This window comes from Monodon monoceros, unplaced genomic scaffold (assembly GCF_005190385.1).
Source record: "Monodon monoceros isolate NGI ecotype Baffin Bay Population unplaced genomic scaffold, NGI_Narwhal_1 Super_Scaffold_6, whole genome shotgun sequence".
Classification (NCBI taxonomy): Eukaryota; Metazoa; Chordata; class Mammalia; order Artiodactyla; family Monodontidae; genus Monodon; species Monodon monoceros.
The window spans coordinates 69,076,257-69,103,697 of NW_021703783.1; the positions used below are offsets into that span (position 1 = coordinate 69,076,257).

Genomic DNA, 27,441 nt, shown 5'->3' on the forward strand with positions numbered 1-27,441 from the left:
CATTTACAGTGAAATTTTGAAATTATGCACGTAGGTAGTTTATATTAACTAAAAATTTCATTTGGAATAGTAAAGGGGACATTATGAAACACTGTATTTACTATAAAAGAGAATGTTGGGGCTGAAAGGATTAAAAGCCACAGTTTAAAGTCAAATACCCAACTAAGATAAGTAGCCCTATCAAAACGATCTTCTCCCATACTGGCCAATTTTTTACCTTATTTATCTAGTTCAGCTAACATGTATCCTTTAAAAAAATGTAAAAAACTTCAGTAAGTGTTTGATAGTTATTAACTTCTATTTTTTCTAAAATACATACAAGGAATTTTGTGTATTTCCAGAAATGTAAGTATTAGTTGAGGGCAAAAGGTATATGTAAACAATTCTGCAGCATGGTGTATTCTGTAGAGATTGGGCAGTTCTATTCCATCTGATATTATTCTCTGAAGTAGGAGTGAGTTGGGAAACAAGACTGAAGTAATTTAAAAATAAACAGAAAAACAACAAAGGCAAATGTCACCAAGAGTCTGATCTTGACTGGGGGAGAAAAGAGAAGAGAGGACGAGAAGTTCTCTTTTTGTATTTTCTGTACCAATAGCTTCTTATCATAAATTTCAGGATAATGTTATTGCATTTTAAAATTTTCATTCATCCAATGAATACTGAACATCTACTATGTGACAGGGACTGTCCCCGTGGCTGAGGATACAAAAATAAACAAAACCAGCAAAGTTCCTGCCATCAAAGTTAACAGTCCAAAAGATGAACACATGGATAAGTAAATTTCTAGTATGTCAGATAGTAATAAATGCTACAGAGACAAGCAGAGAAGTGTAAGAAACACAGGAATGCAAGGACTGGGGGTGGGTTTTGTTATCTTATATAGATAGGCCTCAAACATTGTTTCTTTTTTAAATTAATTTTTAAATTAATTAATTTTTAAATTAATTAGTTTATTTTTGGCTGCGTTGGGTCTTTGTTGCTGCGTGCGGGCTTTCTCTAGCTGTGGCGAGCGGGGGCTACTCTTCGTTGCACTGTGTGGGTTTCTCATTGCAGTGGCTTCTCTTGTTGCGGAGCACGGGCTCTAGGTGCGCACGTTTCAGTAGCTGTGGCACGCAGGCTCTAGAGCACAGCCTCAGTAGTTGTGGCGCACAGGCTTAGTTGCTCCATGGCATGTGGGATCTTTGCGGACCAGAGCTCGAACCCGTGTCTCCTGCATTGGCAGGTGGATTCTTTAACCACTGCGCAACCAGGGAAGCCCCTCAAACATTGTTTACAGAGAAAAAGGTGTTGAAATTTCAATATGAAACCATTTTTTGAGTAAAAAAAAAATTAGAAATGACCAGTGCTGTGGAATCTGAAAGAATAGTCTCATCAAATTCCTGAATATAGATTGTAATATTATTGTAGCTCTCTGTGTTCTCATTCTTTTTCTAATATCATACCCTGGTATAGACTTGATGGCTTACAAAGACTTTCATATATTATTTCATTTCATGTCAAAATAATCTTGAGAAGCTGGAATTACAAATAGTATTATTTCTATTTTAAGGAGAAATAAACTGAAGCACAGAAGTTAGAGGTCTAGGCAAAGCCACAAGGCTACTGAGGTATTTTGATAGGAATCAGGTTAGGAACTAGTACCCAAGGATTAGACTTATGGCCAAGTAGGGAGGCAGCAAAGAAAGCAATCCTGAAGAGTAAGGACATTTTGACCTTGCAGTTTTCACCAGCAAAGCTTCTGACAAGTATGTTGTGGTTCCATGTATATAAATGCAAACATTTAGATCAAAATTATACTGACAATGATAAATTTTCATAAGGAAAATGTTTTTCTACAACATGCCCTACTAAAACATTTTAATCCCATTACCTATTTTCTATTCAGTGCCATTAAAGATACTTAATTTTCTTTCATGTTATTGAAATTATCTTATAGATATGAATATTTTCTGGGTAAACGTTACAATAAAAATTCTTCCTAACTATGGCTCCTCCACTGAGATTTTCTTTAGGGGCAAACATTACTACTAACACCAATATTTCCAAGGTCACTTTTGATCTTGTCAATGCTACTTATATCTTGTCTCCAGTTTATTATTTACAACATATTTAATTATGTGGATTTTAGCCAGTTTTAGTTTTTCCTTGGGTTATGTCTATCAGTAATTTTTATTACAAAATAGCTTACTAGTTAACTTGTAAGAAAATTTTAAGCTATTTTTCTCACATTACAGAATCAATTTATGAGTGGGTTGGTTATTGATTATTACTGCAAATATTGAATATACTCCAAGTCACTTTGTTTACCCTGAAATAATAGTCCAGTTCATTGAAGGATTAAAAAGGACACATGTGGGTCAAGATAGTAGAATAAAAATGCCCAGCTTTCTTTCCCAAAGGTCTATATAAACCAATCTATATAAACAATTATATTGAGAAAAGTGATAAATACAGCTGGATATGTATGGTATGAAGGGATTTGGGATGTACTGTAACGTCAGGAAGATGATATAGTAATTTCTGAATAAGAGTTACATTATTGGTGTCTCTTCAAGCCGATCTGTAAATTCCTAAAGGACTGAAACTTGTCTTAAACTTCTCTATGTTATCCAGTACCATTTATGGTATATGTATCAGGTCCTCAGATCAATGAATTATCTGTTCTTCAATTACATATTTAACTAAGTCCATCACTACCTTAAACATATCAGTACATTTCTTCACGTACCTTTTCTTTCATAGGTTTTATTTCTACCTCATCCACCTTTTTTTCCAGTTGGCTTTCTAGCTTTTTAATTTTCTTTTGGAGTTCTTCAATTAAACTTTGTTTGTTATCTATCAGAGCTTTGCCCTGAAAAATAAGATGTATTTTTACATTTTACAAATAAAAAAGTATCAAACAAAATACACAACAAATACTCCAGTTGTAGAAACTTTCTGAGACTACAGCTAACCATGCTTTCTAAATGACACTATTGACATTTAAGAATAACATAGTAGCTACTTCTGTATTTTAATAAGATATGCTACCCTGAAACTACAAATACAGTAAAGGTCACTGAGAGAATAAGCAACTACATTAATCAAAGTGATTTGAAAGCTAGTTTCAGCAAATATTATAGACAGAATTAAAAAGTGGGAATAAAGCTACTACCTGTATATTATAAATCAAAACATTATCACAATTAAATATAAAATTACCTGTAATCCACTGGTTAATCTTTTAATTTGCCTTTTCAGTTCATCATTCTCTTGATCAATTCCATCTTTCTCTCTACGCATTTTATTATAGGCTTTTTGGTTTTTTTGTAGTTCACTGGTTAGGTCATTCAAATTATCAGTTAGTAAGTTCTCTCTGTTTTTACTTGTTTTAAGAGCTTCTTTAAGTTTTAAAATTTTTTCGCATAAATCTTCAACTTGTGACTAATACAAGATAAAGAAAGGTTTAATTCATGAATCTTCAGCAAGTATCAATGATAAAAGCAACAATAATAGAGAAAGTACACCATTAATACTTACTAAAAAGAAAGTTTCAGTCTAAATTTTTAAGCACATACATGCAAAGAAAACCACCACAAACTACATAAATTTTTCTAGCTTCATTTCAAATGAACCAAGTTTACTTTGAGGGGAAAAAAAAAACAAAACATGAAGAAGCTGTCTAAAGCAATTCATCTTTAACAAACACCTAGAACCAAAATTTTATCAAATAAGCAAATGTTTCATTATGGCTGAATTAATTTATTAGAAAAATAAGTACATATCAACGTACACAGCAATTTCTTTTTTGAACACTGAAGCATAAGAGTAGTATAAAACAAAATCTTTTACTCTAAGTAGTTTCTAATCTACTTTGTAAAGACAAGACATAAAAGGGTAGCTCACAATACTAGACAGTATATATAAGCCACTAGAAAGGAGTTCTTAGCTGTCCCATATAGTAACATTGATGGGAATACTGGTACTTATTATATGTCTTGTTGAATAAATTATTACAGGCCAAAAGGGATTACCAATAGCACTAATAGGAAACTAGTAGTATTATAGTGCAGTTACGAGACAAACAAACTCTCCTGGAGAGTCAAAAAAGGCTTCAAGAAAAATGACTGGAAGAATGTAAAGAATTCAGAGAAGAAATTTCAGGCAAAGAGAAAGGTACTGAAGAAGACATCATCAAAGGGCTATACCTATTTATAAATTTATTACTGAATGGATTTTTACTGTCAACTATGCTAATAATCTTGATAGGCACAAGAGATTTTAAAAATCTGACTAAAATCCAGTCCTTACATGGTTTAATGGCAATGAGGGGTATATGGTTTAATGGCGATGAAGGGTATATACAAATAAACGAAGAGCAAATAAAAATTACAAACAAAACACATATAAAGTAGATTTTTCATTTTACTCAAAATATACTATATGAAACTTTATGTGAAGAAATTTGAAAATCATCATTAAATGTATATGTTTTGGAGAAAAGATTTTATACAGTTCCAAACGTAACACTTGGGTAAGAAAATAATAAAATACATTGTCAAAAAATAATAAATAACTTCAAAAAAAGGCTTTAAAGTTAGGCAGCTCTGTAGATTAAATGTCAAGGACCACATGATTTCCATAAACTATTTCAGGGGCTAAAAAGGGAAAGCTAACTAACTCATATTATGAACTTAGCAAAAACTAAAAGGAAAATTCTGAAAAGGCAAAAGGAATAAAACAAAACAAAGGAACCTGTACACCTATCTTGCTTATCAATATAGAATTTAAAATCCTAAGAAAAATGTTTCTTAAATTTAATTCTGTTAGGAGAAATAGCTTATAATGGCCTATCCTTTGCTAATCCCCAAGATGCTATTCAGTGAGTACAATAAACATGCTTAGTGTTCAAAACTGTGTGTAGGATTTCCCTGGTGGCGCAGTGGTTAAGAATCTGCCTGCCAATGCAGGGGACACAGGTTCGATCCCTGGTCTAGGAAGATCGCACATGCCACAGAGCAACTAAGCCTGTGCACCACAACTACTGAAGCCCTTGCGCCTAGAGCCCATGCTCCACAACAAGAGAAGCCACTGCAATGAGAAGTCTGCGCACTGCAACGAAGAGTGGCCCCTGCTCACTGCAACTAGAGAAAGCCTGCCCACAGCAATGAAAACCCAAGCAGTCAAAAATAAATAAATAAAATAAATGAATTTATTTTAAAAAACCCCAACTGTGTGGACATGTGTATATCCACCAATAATTCATTAGAATAAATTCCCTATTCATTATTAAAATTACTATATATCCAAGTGGATTCTCTTCCAATGGGAATTAGCAGGAATTCTGTTATATTAACGCACATGTCGATACTCACCTTTAGCTCTTTAGTATGTTGATCAACAATCTGTTGAACATTGAGATTTGCCTCTTTCTGAGAAGTCGTGGAAATAATACGTTCTTCAGCTGCTGCTGTCATTTCTGCCCGAAGTTCCAAAAGTGCCCGACTAAGGGCCTAAAAGTTACAACATACGTAATATTTTTAAAAAATTGGTATTTCATATAAGCAATACAAAATATACATAAGCTTTATTACTTTAAACTGTTTTCCTAAAATACCATGTGTTTAATCAAACAGAATTCACAAACTAACAACCCAACTTTTTCAAATGAATTTCCTTTAGTAAGTGAATTCAATTCTCTCCAAATTGAGTGTGAATTCAAAATCTTGATAATAATAATTGTGAGAACCCAGCATCGAATCAAGCAATCTGTACTACAAAACCCAGGCATGTTTTGTTTTCAAACTTCCAAGTTGAAGTATTTATTTAAATTACTCAGTACATACTTCCATGTGAAATTAATTGAATGTAAGTAGACAAGGAAAGTTACAAGATTAGAAGACTTAAAATTTGCCAATAAATTTCATGAGCTAGCACAGAAAAACAGCAGCACCTTCTAAAACAGTTAAGTATATAAAATGAGATAAATAAAAAAACTAATAAATCTGTTAATCCACTGACCAACTCCTTTTCATAACACTATCTCTGCGATCTCCTTCTTCAATCTTTCCTCCTCTTATCCTAACTCCCTCTTAATCCCCAGAGTTACTTAAAATTTTTCAATTATTCAAATTGTTCAAAATAGCCTCAGTAACATACAATCCTAATAGGAAAGGAGAGAAAATAAATAATGTAATGAAGATTTCCCTTTATTTCCTACAGCTAACCCACAAATCAGATTGAAAACATAAAAAGATAAATTAGACTATATCTGAACTTAAAAACAACACCTATCTATAAAGCTATTTAAAAGAATTATAAAGACCCAACCCTGCTCAAGATAAGGCTTATACTTTTTATTACGAGAGAGATACATGCTATCATCTTCTACAAATCTTTTGTAAAAGCAATCTACCACATGTTTTTCTTAAATATTGATAATTTTCTATTGTTACTTACTTTTTGTTGTTTCTCTTTCAAGGCTAATTGGCTCTTCAGCCTTTCTACTAGATTCCTCATTGTAGTTGTTGGAGCTCTTGAATTTGCTTCTTTTTGAGCCTGAAGTTCAGATTTTAAACTCTGCGACTCTTTTTGTGACTGGGCCAGAAGACACCTCAAATCCTCTACTTGTGCTTTTATTTGTTTCACTTCATCTGCATGATTTTCTTGGAGCCTAATATAAAGCAAACATATGTACTTAATAGAGTAGTTGCTGCAATTAACAATTTGATTGACACAAATTTTACAAAGAACAAATGTTTGGTCCTCAGCATCCTTAAAATCTAAGATTTGATCCAAATCCAAAAGATGAACAATTCTTTATTCTACTTAACTACTCTTAAACTTAACATAAAATAGAGTTTTTTCTTCCAGTTTCTACTATTTTTTGCAGCAATTGCATCAAGTAATTTGTGGCTCTAGATGAAATAATATAGAGAGTGAACAAAATAACACTTTAAATATTATGGTTCCTGCGAGATGTGACTGCTTCCTTTGTATCAGGGATTTCTCAGCCATGGCACTATTGACATTTCTGACTGGATAATTCTTTATTGGGGCGGGGGTTACTGTCCTATGCATTTTATTTTATTTTATTTTTTGCGGGCCTCTCACTGTTGTGGCCTCTCCCGTTGCGGAGCACAGGCTCTGGACGCGCAGGCTCAGCGGCCATGGCTCACAGGCCCAGCTGCTCCGCGGCATGTGGGATCTTCACGGACTGGGGCACAAACCCGTGTCCCCTGCATCGGCAGGTGGACTCTCAACCACTGCGCCACCAGGGAAGCCCTGTCCTAGGCATTTTAAAACATATTTAGCAGCATTCCTTGCTTCTACCAACCAGATGCCAGTAGTACCTCCTAGTTGTTCATCAAAAATGTCTACAGACAATAACAAATGTCCCCGGAGTGGGGAGAGGAGAGCAAAATTACTTCCGCTTGAGAACCACTGCCCTATAACAACATGTTACAAAGACAAAATATAAACCTTCACAGAAATCACATGTATTATGGTTCTAAAGTCACTAGTATTGTATCTATAACTCTATCTATAGCTGTATACTATATAGAAGTAGATACTATCAAAAGACTTAGTTAATTCAATTAATTCTACTGCTCAGTCAGTATTAATTACCCTTATAAACTGAATTATATCCAGTTCACTGTGCTTATATAGACACTGCATTAATAAGGTCACCAATATGGAGATTCAAATGATTAAACTTTGATCAGTGAGAGGAAGGTCTGTTAAACCACGAACAGGTATTAAACACTCTGAGACTTGTTGTTTACAGCAAAAACTTAAGTCACTTTAAATAATCATCAAAGTGTAAAAATACAAGGTTTCACTAAAAAAATGACAAAGAACTATAATTTCTTAAGACACATTAAAATATGTATGCCAATGTGCACACAGAGAATAGAAGTGTAATTTTAGGCTAAAATGACATGGTAAGGTACAAAACAACAACTTCAAGTATTTCATGTGGCAAAAAATTATATATACAAGGTAATGTCAAAAAAATGATTATTTTCTACATCCAGGAATTAGATTCAAAATGCAAGAAATTTTATGCTGTAAAATATGACAGAAACTTACTATATCAAAAATAGCATCTCATGTATAAAATTTAACAGAATGGGGAAAATTAGATTGAAAATATACCATATGCTATTGCTAATTCTCTTTTCTCTTAGAGAATAACTTATTTAAAGTAGCAGCTTCTTAAGCACAAATAGTGTTAGTTTCGTCAGAAGCATCTTGGATAAATGAAAAAAGAAGCAAAGGTTCTAATAAGGTCTTCAGAGATGGAATGGAATTATAAGTCAAGTAGTTAGCTTTCTTATTTTTTTCAGATACGAAACTGAGCCTCAGAGAGATAGTTCTACAATGACTACAAAATACCTAAATATAAACCTATTTTAGTTTTAAAATACACATTCTGATAAATGGTTGAACAATGTTTAGAATCGCTAATATAGAGAATGCTGTGAGCCCTCTACCGTCACTGTGGTTAATAAAAAAGATTGGTTAATTTTTCATTCAACAAATATTTGAGCCTTTAATGTATGCCAGAAACTGTTATAGGTATGTAAATAAAAGTTTTATATTTATATGTTACTTTACAATTTTCAAATTACTTCCACATACATCATCATTTGGCCTTTATATAACCACCTTGCAAGAGCCAGGGTAAGTACCGTCATTTCACTTTTTAGATAATAAAATGGAAATTTAAAAAGGTTAAAGATGAGATTCTATATAAGAATCTGAGTTGGCTCTTGAGTCAGACTGACTAGATTCAAATCGTGGCTTTCCCATCTTCTCCTAGGCATGTAACTGAGGCTTCCTATAGCCTAGTTTCCTAACTGCAAAATGGAGTGAATATGCTATGTCAAAAGTAGTATAAAATGAGATAATATATTCAACATTTTTAGAACAGTGCATGACATAACAAATGCTTACATTTATCTTTATTATATCATTATTCCCATTTGCCAATATCTACATTTCTAAGACTTACCGTAATTTGATATTTTCAAACTCTTTGACTTTTAATTCAGTGACTTCTCTTTGTCTCTCTAAATCCTGAGATACATTTTTTAGTTTGATCACAAGTGAGGAGAGAGAGTCATCTTGTTCTGCTACTCTCTGTTCCATCTCAGCCAAATGAATAAAATGCTTGTTGGTAGGAACTGGAGTAGGAGACTGTTTTATTAAATCCTATGAAATATGGTTGGTTATATTAGCCATGAGCAGGTACAATGCAATGCCATACTTACTCCATAATTTTAACTTGGTTCCTTAAATGATCAAAATATAATATCAAATCTAAAATGTAATGATTTAATAGGTAATGAAGGCTTAAAGAAGATAGGAAATATAGATCTTATTCTTTGTATTCCCAATATATGGCAAAGTGCCTACATGTAGTGGGGGATCAATAAATAAATGTTGATTGAATTAATGAGTTAAGGCTTGAGGAAGCTAAGGTTTGTTTAAGGTCATTTCGCACATATAGAATACAATGATCAAAAGAGGCAAGAATGAACTGAATTCAGAACATGGAAAGCAGTTAGACACAGGTAAACTTAATGTGCAGATTTGAAAAGAAAGATTGAGGTCAGATCATGGAAGGCTTTGAGTACGTGGCTAAGAAACATAAACATGATTTTGTAGGCAGCAGTAAGCTACTAAGAAATGTCGGTTTAGGGAAAAAAATGATTACAGCTGTGTCTTCAGAAGATTATTCTGGCAAAAAAAAAAAAAAGGTAGGATGGCTTCTAGTCCAAAAAAAAAAAAAAAGGGAGAGCTAAATTTTCAATTGCATGGTCTCAAAAATCAATAAAGAATACAACAAAGTTCTTAGAATCTTACCCAAGTTGTTTCTTTGAATTTACTGAGTGAACTATCAGCCTGTAGTTCTAATTTATGATGAAGAATATGAAGTTCCTCTTCATGTTTCTTAACAATTTCTCTTTGTTCCTGTTTTACAAGAAATCAAAACTATATCTTATATTATGATTCAAATAAATTCACATTCTAAAGGTCTTAAATATTTTCTTATCTTTACCTTCTAAAATCCTCATGAGATAGGGAAGGAACAACATCTGCATGTATTTATTTATACCTGTATACATTTCCCCTAGCACATGTTCAAACTGACAAGCCCAGCCTTAGAGCATAATTTATTATTAATATTAGAATAATATGTATCCATCAGCTTTTAACTTGTTTCTAGCAAATTTTTAAATGTCAGATTTTTTTTCCCCTCCAAGTTCTAGCAAATTTGATTTCCACTGATACCTGTGTGACAGATTTCATTCTAACTTACTGCCTCAGTCTTTACCTATTAACTCAAATGATATTTTTCAAAATCACACAGTTTCACCATGAAAGCCTAATTTAGCAATTTAGTCGGTCCATAACACAACTGCCAGTTTTACTGACAGATCTGTAATCCAATCACATGAAAGTAACAATACCTGAATAGAATCATTTGAAAACAAGAAATGAAATACCACTTCAGGGCAGAACAGTATTTGGCATTTGTCTAAAAAACATCATAATAAATAAAAGAGCATAACATAATATAATAAAATACCTCTCTGGCTTTTTCTAGAAGATGTTGATACTTCTTTAACACTTCTTCCTTTTGATTTAACCTTGCTTGCATGTTTGCAATGGTCTGCTGAGCAAGTTTCAATGTGTGATGAGATTTTGGTTCCACCTCTTTTCTTCCTAGCTCAGCTATAAGCTTTTCTCGTTCTGCAGTGGCAGGCAATCGAAGCCTCAGTTCATTAATTACTTTGTCTCTTGACAGAATATTTTCCTCTGCTAACCGTAAAGCAGATTCTTTTTTTTTTAGCTTCTGCAATGATCAAATCATAAAAAAATACATTTTTCTTTTAAAAATGCTTCATCTGAATTTTAGTCAGTTTAGCTATAAGCAAGGAAAGGAGTTTCATTTTATTTTTCACATCATACTTATAATAGCCAAATGATACTTAATAAGGTTAATCGACTGTATTTCTATGTGACAGCAGTTATCTACATGTATATTTTACTTATTTGTAAGATTATCACATGTGTTAGAAATTTCACTGTTATGATGAAAATGAAATTTACTTACAGTACTTTATTTAGGTCTTATAGATTTAGAACTAGAAATGTGTGGTGGTGATAGATTTAGAAAGAAAATGTAATAAACCATTCCTTTTATTTTGGTCCACTGACTATTAAAGCACTAGAAGAGTAACCTATAAAGTCAACAAAGTATAAAAATTGGAATTTTAGTGGCCTGAGTCAATGGGTCACTATTATAAAATCTGCAGCTTATCAAAACAAAACAGAAGAAAGTGTGTTCTCCTCAACAGAATTAAGGCAGATATTTAAAATCTAGTAACTCAGCGGCAATACATATAAACAAAAAATTTACAATTACAGAAGACAATCTAAGTTTCCTCAGTTGGTTTAAAAGTGCACAATTTAAAAAATTATTTTAAATGTATTTATAGTTAATATGATTTTCATTTTAGTTGACATCTAAACATACTCGGTTTATACTATTTTCTGTAGAATTTAATAAAGAAGACAGATCTAATCATCTATTAACCAAATTTAAGACCTAGATTAAACTAAGAAATAATTTCTAATTTACCTTCAAACCCTTTAACTATCTACAAAAAGGAATAAACTGAAAATTGATTCAGAGTATAAAACATGCACTTCAAAATAAAACATAAAAATAAACAAGGATGAAAACAATTCTTGATCATAGAGAGGAAAGAAATACATTGCTCATAAAGCTACAGTCAAATGCTCTTTTTGTTTCCTTTCACGCTAGCAACTGAAGAACGTGCCCAAAAGTGGCAAATAATGATTAAAAGGAGAGTAATTTCAAATTAGCCATATCTGCTGTTCTTTATCAGCTACTAGAAACATTATAGGAGAATAAAAAAGGAGAACAGAATAAGCAACAGATTCATCATTTTATGCTTCATCCTCATTTAAAAATATTACTTAGAAAATGCCACAAGCATACCTAATAATGCACTAATCAAAATGCAAATTCTTCTAATTACCTCTTCTAGTGATTTGCACGTTGCCTGTGTTTCTAGGATTATTCGAATATTCTCCTTAATTTTTCTTAGAGCAATCTCAAGTTGGTTTGGAAGGGGCAAACTAGGGTCTGGCAGTGATCCTGTAGCCTCTTCAAACTATTGAGAAATAGAATTTTTTTAAAAAAGCAGTTGCAGCATTAAGAAGAACAATATTAATTTTTACAACTATATGACATGACATGGTTAAACTCCACTTACAGTTGAAACATAAAAAGATACCATCAATTAAAATTCCATCCGACCTTAGAAAATATTTCTATTTGTTAACATTATAGGCCGTGCTACAGAGTAGCAAACAAGACTAATCATTCATACCTTTTGTGCTGCACTTAGTATTTCATTTTGCTGACGGTCAAAAACATCTAGTTGACGTTCTAGCTCAACTTCTCTCTGATCCCAGGCCATTTGTCTTTCTTCGTGAAACTGAAAAAGACAGTTTGGGTCAGACACACACAGAGATACTCACCAGGAATTTTTACACACATTTTTCTTATTTAATCCTCACAACAACCCTTTGAGGTCACTATTATTTTCATTTTATGGAAAAAGGAAGTAAATTCAGAGATGAAAAAGGAAGTAAATTCAGACTCCATATCTGCCTGTCTCTAAGATCACAGAGACAGGCAGATATGGAGTCAGGATTTCAATCCATCCATATACCCATCCATCCATTCATCCAAAACATGTTTAATGACACATTCTGTGTGGCAAGCACTATTCAAGACAATGAGAACACAGCAGTGAACAAAACCAAGTACCTTTCACTACAGAACTTATACACTAGTGAGGGGGAGATAGTCAATAAACAAGTAAGTATGTAATATGTCAGAGGGTGATGAGTGCTATGGAGTAAAATGAAACTAGGTAATCCCTATTCAGGGAATCTTGATGATAAGATTTACTGTTGTAGACCGAGTGGCTAGTGAAGGCCTCACTGATAAGGTAAGACATTTGAGCTAAGACCAGAAGGCAATGAAAGCATTATCAATACTGTTACCTGGGGTAAGAACAATCTAAGCAGAAGGAACAACAGAATTTCTGAAGCAAGCAAGCATGTGCTTAGTGAATATCATCTGCCTCCAAAGCCTTTGTGCTTTATTCTACACCAAGCTGCCTTCTCCTATTCCATCAGTGAGAGCCAGTAGAAACTTGTAACCATGAAAAGTCAAATAACTAATATTGAAATAAAAATTAACTTACCAAATAAGTTTGCTTATGAATTATTCCTTTTAAGACTATTAATGCAACTAAATAAATATGTATTTTTAGAATAGTTTAAAAAATAAGAAACAGAATATTTTATAACAATAATAATGGGAGCTACACTCAATTAGGAAAATAATGTAGTCACCCATGCAATGTTGTTATGTTAAAAATCTTAGCAACAAATACGAAAGTAAATATAAAATGAAACCTTATTCTGCTGCACAATATCTTCCTCCAGACTACTGATTGTATGCTCATATTCAGAAATTATATTATTCAAATATTTTATTTCTTCTTTATCTTTGACTAATTCTCGACTGAGTTTAAGCTCTTGAAGACGGAGTTCTTCTATCTTCGTATGCCAAATGATTACCTGAAGATTTACAAATTATACATACAAATGTAAATACTATATAAACAAATATTTCTCCACTGATCTTAATGATTTTAATTCAAATTAATGGACATTCTATAACAAAATAAGATATAAAATTATCCTTGGTTGTTCCACAAGGAAAAGTTTATTTAGAATTTCCAGACTTTTCTAATATGTGGGATCTTAACATAAAACATTTTTCAAATGATGTTGGAATGGATATCACTAACATTCACTTTCATTTATTCATTTACTTTCATATATTTACTGGGTCCTTAGTGTATGTATGTAATTGCAACATTCATTTTACTTTCATAAATAAAAATCCTAAATGTTTCTAGCCTAGAGAATAAAATTTAATTTCAAAATAATTATTTTTCGTTTAATTCCTTCCAAATGAGGGCAAAAACAAATTTATATTAAAAAATAAATGTGGGCCTACTACTTGTAAATAATTTTAAACATAATAATTATGAAGAGTAGAATTCAACTAACCACTATAATGTTTAAGAATAATTATAATTAGTAATTAATTAATATATAAACTTTCCTAGAGTGTTTAAAATTCTTTGATATTATACAATCTAAGCATTTCTATTGAAACCATGGCTTAGAGGAGTCTCATTTTATTTATAAAAAGATATCCAAATAGCCCAAACTCCTAATTTGTAAAACCTGAATTAATAAATTATACATGGAATTTTGTTCATATATTAAGCATTATTCACATAGGCACATATTAACTCAAAGTTATTACATAACTCTTTTGAAAATACTGAACTTAAAATCAATGTTTTACCTTTTGGGCTCCCCTGGCATCCTTTAAAGTGCTTATTAACTCTTCCAGCCCCTTTAACTTTAATTCCATCTCCAGTGTTCTGTTCTTCATATTTCTATGTTCTTGTTGAGAATTTTTCATTTCTTGCATTATCTTCAGTTTGTCGTTTTGTAACTGAATCATTGTTTTAGAGAACGTTTCCTGCTGTGCCAAGGGTAAAGCTCCACTAAATTGCCGTCGTAGAGACTGAATTGTTTGGCGCAGATGTGTTGCTCTGTTTCTCCCCTCCAAACGGGCAGAATAGAGAGCTTGTTCTTTTTCATCAAGTTTCTGCTCTAAGCGCAAATTATGGGCCTCCATCTTCTGCAGCTTAGACGTAACCGACTCCAACTTACCAAGAGCGGTAGCCTCACTAACTTGAAGAGAGACAACGTGTTGGTGCAGCTTGGCAATTAGTGCCTTTTCATCAGACTGTGCCTAATATAAAAAATATATGTTTGTAGGAAGTTTCAAGTTTTCCCAATGAAACTTATCATGGTTTTAAAATCACAATTTACTAAATAAAATTTAAAACAGGGTGCTACATGAGATCCTACAAAAATCTAACCTTGTTTTAATTGCAAAAGTGTAGAAACCTAGAATCAAACTTATTTAAAATCTAAATCTGGCATCTAACAGTTGGAATATTACTGTTTTCTTGAAAACTTCCATATATTAATAACAGTATTGATAATAATACTAATGCAGACAATGTGGGGTTTTTTAATCCTAAAAAAACTTATAATGTGAGAATATGTGAAAAACTATATATAAATACAAGAGAAAATATTGTTATGAAAGACATGTTTCTCCTCACTGTCTGGACTTTGATCAGCAGCCAGCACAATGCATCTGTAAGCATTTAAATGCTTTTCTGTGTTATGAATGGCATTTCAAATTAACGAGTTTTTCTAATCAACTTACAACTAACAAAAATAGGAGCCTCTATCTGATATATCCTCTGATTAAAACTACAAAATCATCCCAATATCTAATGTAAATTTAGGAAAAAGAAAAGAATCTATATAGAAGAGTTAATACTGCACATACCTGATAGTCTAACAGCTGCATTCTGATGGACTCTACTTCCTTTTCCCTGGACTGTTGTTGTGCATTCAAAATTTCAACTTGCCTTTTGGCAATGTCAGAAATCTCTTTTAGTCTAGGAAGTGATAAGATACTTCAGATACAACTGGGTACATTTTCTAAGTAAATAAATATTAAAATTTCAAATTTCTAGACCCTTGGAAAAGCCATTAGTTTGCAGCATCTCTTCTTTGTATGAAATACTAAAGTTTCCTGAACTGTTTCATGAAACATAATTCCATGAGGAGTTAACAAATGTTCTGTAAAAAATACTCCATTCCCAACATTCCTCTCCCTTGAAGACTCATATACATATCATATCAAATGCTCTGAGAAGTTCTAGAGTAAAAAATTATTTCAACCTGTACATTTTTTGCATTTTCCAAATGTATATGGTCAAAGAACTCCTCTCTCACACTTTTTTTCATGAGATGCTTATTATCATGGTTTGGTATAGATGGAATAAGGTATTAAGTAGGCTTACTTGATAAACTGTACAGTTAAGAATACAGAAATTTAAAATTGCCAGGTTCCCTAGATCAATTAATGTATGTTTTGATTTGCCTTAATTTGCTAGTTACCAGAAATGTGAAAAAGAGATTACACAATTACTACAATTGCAAAAAAAGGGTGGAGCTTGATGGTAAGTTATTAAATTTCCTATATGACTATTTTGATAAGATTAAACAGGTAAAATAAAATGCATTTTACTTTGGGCTGGAATAACTTTAGTTCAGCATAACAGATAAGTCAGGTTTCCTCATATTGATTAGAAGCTCTTACCGCCAGTTACGTAAGTTTTCACCAATTAAAATATAACAAAATGAGTAATTATAAATTAGTTTACTTCAAAAGATGAAGTACATGAGGTGAAAGGAAGAATAAAAAATTGGGTCATTCATAGTGAAAAGGGCTGGGAATAACTGATATTCCCAAAAGGACTATCAAGACTCTAAAACAGTGGCTATAACTTTATGGGTAAGCCATAAACCCTTTTTACTAATTATCTGTGCTAGACAGATCAACTCAGGGATCCTCATGCTTTTCTAATGAAGTAACACATAATTACAAAAGAGTGATTAGACAGCATCTACCTGGTATACACAGTATTTCCTCCTTACATATATTGATACTTTGAATTCTAAGAGAATAAACTGTTTCCTTATGTAAAACGAAAACAACACTGTTATCAGGGTTATTAAGTGTAATTAGATGAGTCAGTATATGTTTAATAGATGTAAACTGAATCAAAATCTGTATTTTATTTCTATTTTTACAGCAACCTTATGAAATAAGTATTATTCCTCCCTTAATAAATTAAGTTTAAACAAATTAAATGGCCACAACCCTTCCCTCCAAAAAAATATTAGTATGTGGAAAAACTAGATCTCAGAGAGTCTTGATTTCAAGTTCAGTGTTTCCTGTAATACTATTCCTGGGCTCTGAAAAATGTAAATCTTGAGAAGTTATTTCCTCTTCAATATTATTACTTATGCTAGTTAAAAATCAATCTTGTTAATATTGTTTAACCCTGTTCTAATAAAAAGAAACCAGTAACAATTGCCACTAAGGATACTACCCCTTTACCACTGTAATTAGAGTTCATAAACACAAATTAGAGTAGACACAGCTAATCAAATGACTAAAAACTCTACATGAACTTACTTTGATACTTCAACTTTTAGTTCCATTTCACTCTTCTCTAATTCTAGAATATGTTGCCTATCAGCGTCACTTACTGTCTTGCTCACACTATCAGCTAATTCATCTCTTAACATCTGTTCCACTTTCTGCGCTTCCAAATTGATTTTGGTAAGCTGAGAAAAAGTAACAAAAACCGTTCAGAAACGTTAGTTTTTGGTGACATTTTCCTTTTATTATACCTTTCAGCACACTGCAGTCCTCTTTACTTTGCATTAGTCCAGATACTGCATTGGGTGTGAAGTATTAAGAATAGATTGACGAAGATAAGGGGAGAAAAAGCCAGGAACAAATTATGAAAACTCTAGTTGTATGTCAACCCACCCGAAGTCATTTATATTAATCAACTCACAATCTAATTAAAGATATGAATCTCTGATATTCTTAATTTACTTGAAATGCCATATGCTCATTATATTTTACTTCAACTATATCATCTATAAATAAATCTAAATAGTTAATAAAATCTTATTAATATATAATGACATTTAAAATAAACAAAATAACGTGAATGATTTGAGAAATACACATTCTCAAGGTAAAGGAATATTATGAGTGCTACTTCATCATAAATTATTGAATATTTGCAAACTATATTATTACCAGCCAATTTAGTAATTTTGACCATATCAGAAGTCTAAAACTTCCTATTAGAATGAAGTCCCTGAAAGGAGAGATTACTGTCTATTTTATTTCATGCTATAACTCCAGTTCCCATACAGCATCTGGCATGTACTAGGCACTCAGAAATAATAACTGTTAAATGAAGGGATGGTAGTGGAAGGCAATTCCATTATTAAGCAAATAACATCTTTTTGCACATTAAATCTAATAATGTAATGCTGGTGAGAAATAAAAACTCAATCACAAAAATACCTGCTTTCTTTTTAAACATTTCAGATTTAAAAATATATTATTTACCCATTATATGAAACACAAGCACTATATTAATATGCTACTTCTGAGTTACAAACAAACCTCTTCCAAAAATACAATGGCTACCATGACTAATTTTTTACTCTCTAACTGCATGAAAAAAATTATAATATCAAACCTCAGCAAATTTGGTTTCCAATTCAAAATTACGTTCCTCCACTTGCTTCAATGAAGTCTTCACATGTTCATACATTTTTTGAGAATGTTCAGCCCGCTGCCTTTCATTTAATTCCTTCATCTCCAGCATAGTGATTTTTTTTGAAATAGAAACAATCTCACTATTGGTTATTGATTTCTTTGCCTTATCCATGTTAGATTCATTTCCTAAATGCAACAATACTTTGGTAAATCTCACACTGTTCTTATCTAAAGTTTATCCCAGATACTTTAGACATTGTATGTAAGGAGGCAATATTGTTCTGTGGAAAACACGTGAGCCTTTTGAATTATGACAGACCTGGACTCTAGTCTCAGCTCTGTTACTTATCCGTATGCTGCCTATCCTAATCTCTCTGGGATTTACATGTTTCGTCAATCAAATGATAACACAAATTATTCTTCATAGGATTACAGGCATACCTTGTTTCATTGTGCTTTGCTTTACGGAGCTTCGCAAATACTGCATTTTTTTGGTTTTGTTTGTTTTTAAATTGAAGGTCTGTGGCAAACAACCCTGAGTCGAGCAAGTCTGTCGGTGCCATGTTTCCAACAGCATTTGCTCACTTCATGTCTCTGTGTCACACTGGTAATCCTCACAATATTTCAAACTTTTTAATTATATTTGTTATGGTATCTATGATCAGTGATCTTTGATGTTAATATTAAGACAAAATGAAGGTTCAGATGATGGCTAGCATTTTTTAGCAATAAAGTATTTTAAAATTAAGGTATGTACATTTTTTTTTAGACATAATACTGTTGCACACTAATAGACTATAGTATAGTGTAAACATAACTTTTATAGGTACTGGGAGACCAAAAAATTCCTGTGACTCATTTATTGCAATATTTGTTTTGTTGTGCCAATCTGGAGCCAAACGTGCAATATGTCCAAGGTATGCCTGAACTGAAATAACAATGTAAAAGATGTAGTGTAGGAGGTGTCACATGTAGATAGTCAAAAAAGGGCAAATAAATATATTTTGTTAGCTGAAAGGAGATAAACTGTATTAAGAGGCAATACAGTGAAGCAACACGACTTTGTGAATACAAGTGCAATGACTCAGAGTAAAAAAGTAAAATCTGAAGCCATGTGATTTAGGGATTTCGCCAAGTATCTTCTTTAACCCTGACTTTTTTCTGGCCTTTGTATACATCTAATATCAAATATTTTACTTTAAATTATTTTATCAGTTATTATACCCTTATCTCATATATGCAGTTGTATAGCTTATCTTTGGACACAGAAGTTTGTGGTTAAATGAAAAGAGAACGAAAGCCCCCTCATTGACCATGAAAAGGCATCACGTAGGATTATCATTAGTTAGTCACCTTTTAAGAAGAGAAAACTAATACTTTCGCTTTGCATAACACACATGCTCCAGGAAAAAAAATTTGGTAGTTTTATTTTTTTTAGAGAGTCAATTAACCATATGTTCAGGGAAGCCAATTATTTTAAGGAACTAATAAGCAGTGATTTACTCTGTAAACAGTCGTAACACCAATAATGCCACCTCCTATCTTTCTAGCTTCACAAGCTTGAGTTTTATAACTGAGTTTGCTCAAAGAAATATATATATTTTTGAAACTAAACTGTTTTGGTGTCTGTCTCAGCTTTAAGAAGTGCTTCATTTTGTTCTGTATGTGTCTTTAAATAGTATATGATTTTAGAATAGCTGCTGCAAGCAGTGATCAAATAGCTAACAGTAATGTTACTGAAAGAAGCTAAAAGTGTTAGGAAACCATTATGGTACAGAGATTCATTCAGGCAACCCTAAGCACCATGAAGAAAAGAAAAAAAAATTGCAGTAAATACAGATATACTAGGAACATAAAAACTCTTCTCCATTCTCTTTAGTGCTAAACTTTGATAATGAAAAGAGGCACATCACAGGGGCTGCAATAGACACTAGTCTACTCTATATTCTTGTGTTTAGAGTGTCCTAGAGAGAGGGTAACAGTCCAACACCAATCAATTCCTGCATGGAAAAAGCTAAAAAAGTGACACTTTTAAACAAAGATAAAAGGGCACCAGGAAATAAAAGCTTTTAAACTTCAGTGATGTATTGTGGAGTTCCAGAATTTGGAGCGAAGCTTCTCATGTCTCTGTTCAGAATTGAGGGGTTGACATTCGAAACTTGGCTTTGGAAGACAGGCAATAGTGAGGTCATTCCAAGGTAAGGAAACACCTTAAACAAAGGTATTTAAACCACCTCAGAGCTGCCTCTCCACAGGACCTTGCTGGAGGCTGTACTTCTTCTCTGGCTTGTCACAGAGCACTACAGGATGCATTCAGTGTGCTTTTCTGGCAGCCCAGTTAACCTTTATTTTTCCTCTATAAGATTTGGACCCTGGAGCCAAACCAGGGAGCTAGCAAGAATAAGACATGCTTTTAAAATTATAGCCATGTGCAGCTGTACAACAACAGTACTACCACTAGCAGCTGTGTTAAAGTATTTATAGAGAGAAAATTTCAGAACTAAGCTGAGTAATGTAGTGGATAAATATTTGTGAAAAAATTTATTTTTTACTTATTTTTTCTGAGAGGGATTGAAACTGTAAGCCTCATCTGATGGAAGATATGAATAATTCACCTACGTATGTTTGAGGTTGACAGACTTGTAAAATCTTTTAAAAAATAAAGCTAGACTTTATATTAAAAAAAAAAAACTTCAGTGCTATAAAGCCATGTATTGGAGAGATTAAGGTATTTGAAAATTAAGGAATTTCTATAGGGAATTCAGCACTTATTAAAGAAACACAGGATAGAATGAACAAAGAACTTACTAAAACTGTATATAATATCCTTTTCTATATCTTAGTTAAAATGGTATCTTCTTTTGTGTAAGAGCTACATGGAAGTCAATTCACTTTTAATCTCTTAATGAATTAAAAAGTACATTTCTAAGAGTAGCTTATTTTAGACTTCCCAATGTTAAGCCTCTCTAAGCTACATGTCTCAGTTACCAATTTAATAGTAACAGAAACTTTGAATAGCATTAGCACTCTAAGGTCTAGAAAACAAATTAAAACATTTTACCCAAAGGGGCAAATTTATTTGAAAATTATAAAGCATAATGCTAGTGAGATAAAATTATTTAAATGTTGTGAACTAGGATAACCATTTGAAAAACTAATATGGAAAATCCTAGCAGAAGCCACAAAGATTTTAATACCCTTTAAGACAATATCTCTGTTAGATGTAAATGAAGATGTTCACTGCAGCACTATAAGCAATAGCAAAAGTTAGAAAAGCTAGTGATTTAATCACCCAAACACAGTAACTTCCTGCATGAATATTTATAAGTATGATGAATAAAAAATGAAATATTTTGATATCTACTAAATATAGCATATAATGTTTATTATAATTTAAAGTATATAAAATATATAAGCATGTATAAGGTCATACAAAAAAATGATACAGTAGTGGAACTATGAGCAATATAAATTCTTCTCAAATTTTTCTGATGTTCTAGGTGATCTTTTAATTTAAAAATATAAAATGATATATTCCTAATATAACTTTATACAGTGAAAAAACTCATAATACTATCATTAAAATACAGGTATTTCAAAATTATCATCAGTCTTAATTGTTAAATGGTTCAGTATAGCTAATGCTCAGTCATACATTTTTAACATATATGATTTCATTAGAAACAAATCCAATTTAATAACTAAAAACCTAACTTTGGTAAAGGTTAGTACAAGATATTATTCACCAACTGCCTGTTAAATTAAACTGTTAGGCAGAGAGTGAATTTTTATCAAAATACTTCCTTTTTATCTGGTATAGAAAGGCACTTTAAATGAAAAATATTCACTATTAGACCTTAATCATTTTATATTATGAGTCATAATACTTACCTAATTTAGTTTCTTGTTCCCAGGCTTGTTCAACAGTGTGAAGTTTTTCCTTGGTAATCTCCAGTTCCTTACTTACAGACTCCATTTGTTCTTTTAGGGATGCATTTTCACACTGAATAAAATAGAAACATCACTGAGCAACTACATTGTAATTCAGATTAATACCACAGATGTGACACTGTCTGAACTTTATATAATAATCTCCTAAAGCTCACAATCTAGTTTTTTTTTAACGAATGTAGAAGTTCCTCTGCATGTAATACAGATAGACATACACATAACACATATGTTGTATACACACACATATATTATTTTAAAATAATCATCAAAACCTTGTATATCCAATATGTGGCCCTAAACTCCTGAGTATTAGCTTCTGCCATGTTCACTTTGGCCAACGTGGAACACTCAAGAGTCTCACAATCTTCATAAACCAGTGCTTATTTCCCTCATTCATACCAAGGGTTACTGAGCATCCATAGCATGCCATCGGTGACAGGTACTGTATGTTCATGATGAAAAGAAACAGACAAACTTCTGGCCTTCATAGGCCTCACCATTTGGTGTCTGTGGATATATGTGTGGTAGGAGTTGGGGAGAGTGTGGAATGCAGCAGAATGTGAACAGATAATCAAAGAAAAAAATTCACTAAACAGGTCAAGATCTAGAAAGAAACAGAGTACAAAACCAAAGAATAATAAAAAGTAGCATATCCAGATAGAGTGCTTAAAGAAAGTATTAACCACTGAAGAGGTGGTATTTAAGCTGAAACTGATGGTAAGAGAAGGAGCCAATCTTGACAAGAAAACAGCCATGGAAAGAACTGATATACTACTGGTAAACCCAGATGCTCCAAAGCAGGAAAGAGTCTGGAGTATTAGAGGACTTGAACACAGTGAGCAACAATCAGAGTGAAGAGGAATAAAAAAAAAAAGTTGGAGAGATAATAGGGGGCCATACCAGGCAAGGCATGGTATGTCAAGACAAGTAACTGGAATTTAACTTAATGTATAACAGGAAATCATTTAAAGATTTAAAGGAAGAAGTTTTAACAAATCATTCTGAATAAAATGTGGAGAATCAATAAAGGGGTAAATAGAGAAATGAGAAATTAGTCAGGAAGATACTGTAAAGTCCAGAAGAGAGATGACACTGGTTTAGATTACAGTTATAGCAGGGAAGATGGAGAAAAGAGGACACATAAGAATTAATTACATTTGGGTGGAAAATGATAAAGGAAAGGAATGACTAGAGAGTAATTCTAAGATATCTGCCTTAACTAAATGAGTAGATAATAGTGGCATACACTGAAACAGAAACAACTATGAGAGAAACAGACATCAGGAATTAAATTTGGACACGTTAAATTAGAGACCCCCTTGAAACATGAGTTGTTAAGTAGGTAATTCCATACAGAAGAACAGAGTTCTGAGAAGTCAGGCTGGAAACATAAAATGTAGGAGTTGGCACATAAGTATAATATTTTAAGCTCATTTATTCTTCATTTTAACAAATAGAATGTCTACTACGTGCCAGGTATTCTAAGCACTGGACTGCAATGGTAAACAAATTCCATCCTAAAACTTGTATTTTAATGGAGCAATTTGAAAATAAGCCAATATATAACATACTGTCAGGTAATAACCATTATGAAGAAAAATAAAACAAGGTAATGAAATTTTTTTTTAAGTAAATTTATTTATTTATTTTTGGCTAGGCTGGATCCTCGTTGCTGCATACAGGCTTTCTCTAGTTGTGATGAGTGGAGGCTACTCTTCGTTGCGGTCCATGGGCTTACTCATTGTGGTGACTTCTCTTGTTGCAGAGCACCGGCTCTAGGCGCACGGGCTTCAATAGTTGTGGCGCACGGGCTTAGCTGCTCCACAGCACGTGGGATCTTCCCGGACCAGAGCTCGAACCCGTGTCCCCTGCATTAGCAGGTGGATTCTTAACCACTGCGCCACCAGGGAAGTCCCGAGATTTTTTTTTTTTTAAAGGGCGATGTTATAATGAAAAGGAAGATAAGGAAATAAAACATGACTCTCTGGTAATATGCACAATTACAGCCCAGTTCCTAGGTACTGTAAATTCGTAGGAGAAAAACAAAAAAGGGCTTAAGGTGTTTTAAATATCTTGCTACCCTTTTTGCTTCTCTTACTTCCAGACTCTTTCAAAGGATAACTGTGGCCTTGCTCCATATCCCATTTTCATACCCCTGCCCTGGTACTGCGCCCTCATTTATTACCACTCTTACCTCTAATATTCAATCATTCTCTCCCTTTTAGCTCTAAATTTTCTTTTCCTCTCCTCTCAAACTTCATTGGTCTCCTTATCAAAAAAAATTTTTTTTGAAAAAACACAGCAAATCCTCTTCTTAATTTTACCTTAGTCCATATCTATTTCTCTTGTCTGCTATTATCAAAATTTCCATTTTTTTAATTGCCTTATCACCCATTCGGTTTTTGTATTTCTTTACCACCCACTCTGTTTTTCATCTTCTAAAATTTGATTTTCATCACCTTTATTCAATCCCTGAAGTTAACATCTATTAGCTCTAACTCTGTGCCAAACAGCAGGTACCAAACCCACAAAAATGAACTAAGTAGAGTTTCTGATATCAAGAGGCTTATATTCCTGTAGAAGAGGCACACATATAAACACATATAATATGATGTGATATAAATAGCAGAACTAGGTACAAAATATAGAAATAACAGAGAGGGTGAGTTTTTTCTATAAAGAAGGATGCTACAGGAAAAAAGGTAGTGTCTGAAAAAAGTTTTGAAACATGAATAGAAATTCACTGAGCAGAAAAACTGGGAGAGGAGGAAGGGCTTTCTAAACAAAGAAAACTGCACGTACAGAAGAACATACGAAACACTGTGGTGGAGAAAACTGGTAGTTCACTTTCTAAAACATTAATTGTGAAACTCCTTAGAATGTCACAGTAGATGACATGAGTTACGTGCGGGCTAATCACAAAAGTCACTTATTCTTTAAGTGACTGGCAACTTTTGAGAGGTTTTAAGCAAGGGAAGGACATGGTCAGATGCAGGTTTAGAATGATCACTTTGGTGGCAGCAAGGAGGATACAACACTGGAGGTAATGGTATGGGTAATGATTACCACAGTGAAGATAATAAAGAATAAAACTAAGACATTGCCAACAGAGGGGGACATATGTTCAGAATTATAACTGAGATACAGGAGGTAAAGGAGAGAAAAGGATACAATACAGAGACAAAATTTTTTAAGGTTTGAATAGAGATGAAAAATATTATCTGGGAAAATAAGTTTTAAAAGTTAAAAATTACTCATTGATACACTACCTGCAGGAGATTTCTTATCTATGATTGTCTAATGCTAGAGAAGAGAAGACAACAGACATGAAAGATGGGAAAAAATAAATTTTTATCACACTTAAATATTTAGAATTTTCCATAAAAATTAACATAATCATCTCTCTTCAAAAATAATAAAAAGTAAACTGATCATGATTATTTCTAGTTAATATTAATAAATAATGACTCAGATAATTTTGTAGGAGTCATTGAAAGCTATTCAGAATGTTTTCTTGAACGTGTCCCCCTAAGCAAGTGAGAGCTTTTGAGCCAAAAGAATTATATCTCCTTCCATTCCAATGAGAGGATCATAAAAGAGAATGAACCAAAAGACATAAGCCTTTATTTTTCATAAAGATAAACAAAATCAGGAGCTTGTTTTGCCTGCCGTAAAAGGTACGAAGGTCGAGTGGCTACAAGACAATTACAAAGGGTCTGGGCCACATTCATAGACTCCTTTAATTAAACTAATGATACTCCATCCTATTCTTCTCTCTCTCTACAGTAAGAAAGGATAGGGATTTGCAGAACTCATCCAAGGTCCAGGAAGAACCATGGATATCTCATCTACTCTCTGCTACATCCACCCCAAAGAGCCATGGACCACGAGGGAATAATTTACACTGGGATCAGGGCAAGAGAAAGGAATGGGTACTTAATAATGCTTCCTCTTCTGACTACATTATCCTATCTGTTCCATGTTCTTTTTTCTTTTTTAAGTACCTGATGGAAAGAGATTTCATTCAGCTAAATCACATAAGTGGGCTAAGGAAGATAACCTGGAAGAAGTCATCCAGAAGTCATTTTGCACCTACAGATAAGATATCACCAAAGAAGAATGGCTAAAATCACAAGGTTTAAGGATCACACATACTTACCTCTAGGTGTTCCAAGTTATTTGTTCTTTGAACAAGCATATTATCTTTTTGCAAGATGTCTCTGTACTTAGCAGTCAGTTCATTGTATTGTTTATTGGCCAATGCTAGTTCAGACAGAGAGACACTATTATCTATAACTTTTTGGAGTGCTGCAATCTTGAAAACAGCCATTTCCTATGTAAATAAAGATACACTGGATTAAGGTGGTGTATTTTTTTCTGGTAAAGGCACTAGCCACTTATGAGGATAAGATAATATAGCTGAAAGCAAAACAGATTTTAGAATAATTTAAAAAATTAGATTTCTCAAGTAAGAATTGCATATATTGCATATATTACAATATATTACAATAACTATTAAATACTTTCATACAAGAAATAATATTTGGAAATTTTAAATCATAATAAAAATAAAGTGAATCTTTTTATAACTCCCGTCATAGTTAAATGAAATTCAGTTAATTTGAGAAACGCGTAATATACAGCGGCAAAAAAACATATCACTTAGAATATATCTTTGGATGGCTTTTCTAAATTTCATAAGATTAAAAAAAACACTTGTCTTTTAAATGGCAAAATTTGCATCATCACAGGTAACATTTCCAACTTTGCTATTTCTGCTTATTTATAATTAATAACAAGCTAGCTTTATAATAAAAGAAAATTTTTTGTTCACAGGAAAGAAACATTATTTAGGGAAAAAAAACTTCTCTGCATCAGAGCTATCTGTAACAAATAATATCAAAGGCTTTAAATTACTTGGTTCATCTTCAACTCTTTAGCTACAGAGCTATAAGAGTCACTATTCAAAGACACTGTATTAACACCAAAAAGAAATGACTGAACATAAAACCAAATTTATGAAGTGAGGAAGATAAAGAATTTATGAGTTCCCTGGAGGACTCATAAATTGGTTAGGACTCAGTGCTTTCACTGTGGTGGCCTGGGTTCAATCCCCGGTCGGGGAACTA

General features: G+C 32.7%; 1 protein-coding gene across 5 annotated transcripts in view; it reads right to left on the reverse strand.

Moving 5' to 3' along the window:
• The window catches only part of CEP290 (centrosomal protein 290), a 96,842-nt gene that overhangs the window by 23,653 nt on the left and 45,748 nt on the right, over positions 1-27,441 (reverse strand). For 4 of the 5 annotated variants that reach the window (XR_003791103.1, XM_029205373.1, XM_029205376.1 and 1 more), the window contains 16 exons: positions 26,472-26,645; positions 22,253-22,364; positions 18,342-18,547; positions 17,252-17,403; positions 15,551-15,662; positions 14,483-14,938; positions 13,516-13,680; positions 12,417-12,524; positions 12,063-12,197; positions 10,583-10,849; positions 9,856-9,963; positions 9,002-9,201; positions 6,442-6,655; positions 5,358-5,495; positions 3,205-3,426; positions 2,732-2,854 (listed from right to left, as the gene is read on the reverse strand). Coding sequence is in view for 4 of the 5 variants with exons in the window: in XM_029205373.1 (XP_029061206.1) it covers positions 2,732-2,854; positions 3,205-3,426; positions 5,358-5,495; positions 6,442-6,655; positions 9,002-9,201; positions 9,856-9,963; positions 10,583-10,849; positions 12,063-12,197; positions 12,417-12,524; positions 13,516-13,680; positions 14,483-14,938; positions 15,551-15,662; positions 17,252-17,403; positions 18,342-18,547; positions 22,253-22,364; positions 26,472-26,645 (2,892 nt within the window). In the remaining variant the exon portion in view is untranslated. The remainder of the gene's footprint in view (positions 1-2,731; positions 2,855-3,204; positions 3,427-5,357; positions 5,496-6,441; positions 6,656-9,001; positions 9,202-9,855; positions 9,964-10,582; positions 10,850-12,062; positions 12,198-12,416; positions 12,525-13,515; positions 13,681-14,482; positions 14,939-15,550; positions 15,663-17,251; positions 17,404-18,341; positions 18,548-22,252; positions 22,365-26,471; positions 26,646-27,441) is intronic. The other variant, XM_029205374.1, reaches the window with a different exon arrangement.